We start from the raw sequence: 3,944 nt of genomic DNA on the forward strand, positions 1-3,944 counted from the left end.
AGTACTGTGTCCAGTTCTGGGCGCCCCACTTCAAGAGGGATGTGGACAACATTGAGAGGGTCCAGGGGAGGGCCACCCGCATGATCCGGGGACAGCAGGGCAGGCCCTACACTGAGAGGTGACGGGACCTGAACCTGTTCAGCCTCTGCAAGAGAAGGCTGAGGGGGGACCTGGTGACCGTCTATAAACTCACTAGGGGGAACCAGAAGGGTTTGGGGGAGACCTTGTTTCCCCTAGCGCCCCCAGGGATAACAAGGAATAATGGCCACAAGTTGTTGGAGAGTAGGTTTAGATTAGACATCCGGAAGAACTACTTCACAGTTAGGGCAGCTAGGATCTGGAACCAACTTCCAAGGGAAGTGGTGCTGGCTCCTACCCTGGGGGTCTTTAAGAAGAGGCTTGATGCCTACCTGGCTGGGGTCATTTGAACCCAGTTTCCTCCTGCCCAGGCAGGGGGTCAGACTTGAAGATCTACTGACCCTACTTCTATGATTCTATGAAAACAACCTACACAGGCAGAAGCACAGCTTTGCTGGTATACTTACACTGGGGCATCTTTTGCTTGGTTACGTCTGTCAGAGGTCATCCCTCTGATGAAAATGGAAAGAAGGATTCAGCTGCCACAGAAGAGCTCTGACCACTAGACACACACAGAGTTTTGCTCATGGAAATGGGTACCAAAGACCAAGCCTTAAGTGGCTTTGATGCGTTAAACCCGATGTCCTAAATGAACTAATTTGATTAATTATATTCTGATTAACATTCTGCTGCCATTTTTGACTGGTTCTCACTGGAGTTCAGCCAGAAAATAAAATTAAAAAATAAAAAGCCACAGGGTGAACAAAAAAGGCAATGAAAAACAAACAAAATAAAAGTATACACTTTAAACATCTACAACACTTACTGGAAATCTTTCACAGTTTTGGTTCGTACAGGAAGGGAAGGTTCTGGAGGGACTGGAGCTTTCAGTTCCTGCGGTAGTGTTTCTATCGAGATGCGTTGTTTTTGCCTAACGTCAAGGCAAATTGGAGGAAGCTCTCTCACTTATTGAAAAAAAGTTTTAAAAGAGGGTTAAATACATCATAATCACTTACATAACATTTTCTTTTCAAGTTGACTAGCAAAATAAATGCATATGAAGTAGGAGTAAGCAAAGGATCAAAGTTTACACTTTAGCCTGTAAAGCAAAAAGTCAAAAGCAATAAAAACTTCTTGTTATTTTTAATGAAGTATACCTGCTTTCTGTTTTACTATATTATTCCCAGATAGATATTACCCCAAATGGGAAATAAGACAGAAAGCATATCAGCATACTAGTGTATTTAGGATAAAACAAATTTCCTTAGGCAATTCCACCTGGGGAAATTCAGAATTAAGAAAGGAGAAATGGGTTCTGAACAAAGCAATTTTTCTACAGAAATACTCTCTTAATGAATATGCACAAGAAGAATTAAGTATGCATAAGTGGCCTTTACACTGACCATCCCCAACTTCTGAATTCTTAACTCTGTAATCTTAACTTTCTCTTACTGCATTTCTAAATGTAATTGAAATATACGCATAATGATTTACAGTCATGCTGCCTACAAAAATGAGTGGCAGACAAACCATCTTCCTACAACTACACCAAACAAAATAGAAGTCTATTGTAGAACATTTGTTATTTCAGGTAAAAAATACCCTTGAGTTTATAATATAAGCCAAATGTTGTTGCCTTCTTTTATTTAATGGCATGTGCAAATTAATACTCTTGAAACCTTCACTAACAGCAAGCACACAAAAGTTAAGAAAATAGCTTGAATTTCCAATGGATTTTACAAAAGCCAAATGTTCTAAAATTAAATAACTTAAAGATTTTCTTCTATAGTGGTCACCTAAAGTTTCTGACATTCTATGTGAAGATCATAGATCACTGCCATCCAATGCTGTCCATCAGCATTATCTGTAATTTGCATTATGGTGGTACTTCATGCCCCCAGTCAGGACAGGGATACCATTCTGTAATATACTGCACAAACGCAGAATAAAAAATTATTTTTGCCTTAAAGAATTCACAGTTGAAAAGACAAGATGTTTAAACAAATTACACAAACGCCAATATGTGAAGATATAGTATTTCCTCTCTCCCATTTGCATGAGCTCCTGTACTCTTCCATCTCTTCAGTATACAATCATATTCTATAAAATCTAATTAACTCAAGGGCACTCCTTCCCCTCTGCCCACTCATGGGCGGGGGGGACACGGGATGACCTACCACTCTGGCTGAAGCAAAAAGAAACTTGCAACTTGCCAAAAGTATCTAAAGCTTCCCCTCCACATAGGTGAAGGTGGTTCCAAATTCAGAGGGGATGTGGCAAAGGATCCACATGGTTTCATACTATTTTTCCCTGTGTCCAGTGCACTGACGTTTTCTGGCTGCCTCCTCCCCCTACAGGTGTTTCCTGGTCAGTGCTTCCTGAAAAAGCAGAGTTAGCTGTGGTCTATAAACAATAATTGGGTAGCCTCACTGAAGTTCCCCACAAACAAATTTGGATAAAACAGGGATGTCAAACATATAGCCTGTGGGCCAGCAGAGGATGTGGGCAACATGCACTGCCCATACTGAACTGGCTCTGTGTGCTGGCTTTGGGGCCAGTCCAATTCAGATCAGACTTGGAGTCAGCACACAGCCAGCCCAGTGGGGAGCCACATGCAGCATGCACCCCAGGCTGGCTCCATGTGCCCAATGCTGAGCCTGTCACCAGGCCATGGCCTGGTGTGCATGCAATGTGCTGGGCCAGAATGATGCTTGTGCTGCAAGTGGCATGCAGACTATGCCAGTGCTGCACACAGCACAGGGAGCCCAGAGAGTGTGAGCAGCACATGGCACCTCTCTGTATCTGCCCTGTGCACTGGCTCCAGCATGCACAGATGCCAGTCTGTTCAGGACACTGTGCAGCCTGTGCCTCAAACTAACCCCTGTGCTGTGTGCAGTGGTGGGTCCAGGCCATGCGCAGAGTGGGGCTGGTGCATGAGGAATGCAACGCATGGGAAGAACCTGGCACTTGATACAGGGGGTCACCTGAGATCCAGCCTGCAAACTGGCCCAACAACTCTCACGCAGCCAACAGGGTCAGAGCTTGCTTAGAGCTCAGAAGTTTGACATCTCAGTACATAACCAAGGAAGCCCTTTCAAAAGTTACTGGCAACTTTGTTGGCAGAAATGTCAGGGTAGCAATTTGCAACAAAAATTGTCTTTGGGGTAACAAAGTTAGTCACAGTCTCACCTCCATCCATCCTTGGCAAAATCTTTGAAAAAATGATCAAGGTTCACATTTGTGAGAGCCCGGCAGGACAAATTATGCTGAGGGGAAACCAGCACGGGTTCGTAGCAGGCAGATCGTGCCCGACTAATCTAATCTCTTTTTATGACCAGGTTACGAAACGCCTGGACACAGGAGGAGGGGTGGATGTCGTATACTTAGACTTCAGGAAGGCCTTTCATACGGTATCCCACCCCATACTGGTGAACAAGTTAAGAGGCTGTGACTTGGATGACTACACAGTCCGGTGGGTGGCGAATTGGCTAGAGGGTCACACCCAGAGAGTCGTGGTGGATGGGTCGGTTTCAACCTGGAAGGGTGTGGGCAGTGGGGTCCTGCAGGGCTTGGTCCTTGGACTGATACTCTTTAATGTCTTCATCAGCGACTTGGACGAGAGAGTGAAATGTACTCTGTGCAAGTTTGCGGATGACACAAAGCTATGGGGAGAAGTGGACACGCCGGAGGGCAGGGAACAGCTGCAAGCAGACCTGGACAGGTTGGACATATGGGCAGAAAACAACAGAATGCAGTTCAACAAGGAGAAATACAAAGTGCTGCACCTAGGGAGGAAAAATGTCCAGCACACCTACTGCGTAGGAAATGACCTGCTGGGTGGCACGGAAGTGGAAAGGGATCTTGGA

The 3,944-nt window shown here is 45.0% G+C and overlaps 1 protein-coding gene across 3 annotated transcripts in view; it reads right to left on the reverse strand.

Annotated features, from left to right (window-relative positions):
* HECTD2 (HECT domain E3 ubiquitin protein ligase 2) overlaps positions 1–3,944 on the reverse strand; it is an 82,882-nt gene that overhangs the window by 54,302 nt on the left and 24,636 nt on the right. For 2 of the 3 annotated variants that reach the window (XM_025213241.1, XM_025213240.1), the window contains exon 3: positions 905–1,043. In XM_025213241.1, coding sequence (XP_025069026.1) covers positions 905–1,043 — 139 coding nt within the window. Of the gene's footprint in view, positions 1–904; positions 1,044–1,874; positions 2,009–3,944 lie in introns of all 3 variants that reach the window. The other variant, XM_025213242.1, reaches the window with a different exon arrangement.

This window comes from Alligator sinensis, unplaced genomic scaffold, assembly GCF_000455745.1.
Source record: "Alligator sinensis unplaced genomic scaffold, ASM45574v1 scaffold493_1, whole genome shotgun sequence".
NCBI classification, from domain to species: domain Eukaryota; kingdom Metazoa; phylum Chordata; order Crocodylia; family Alligatoridae; genus Alligator; species Alligator sinensis.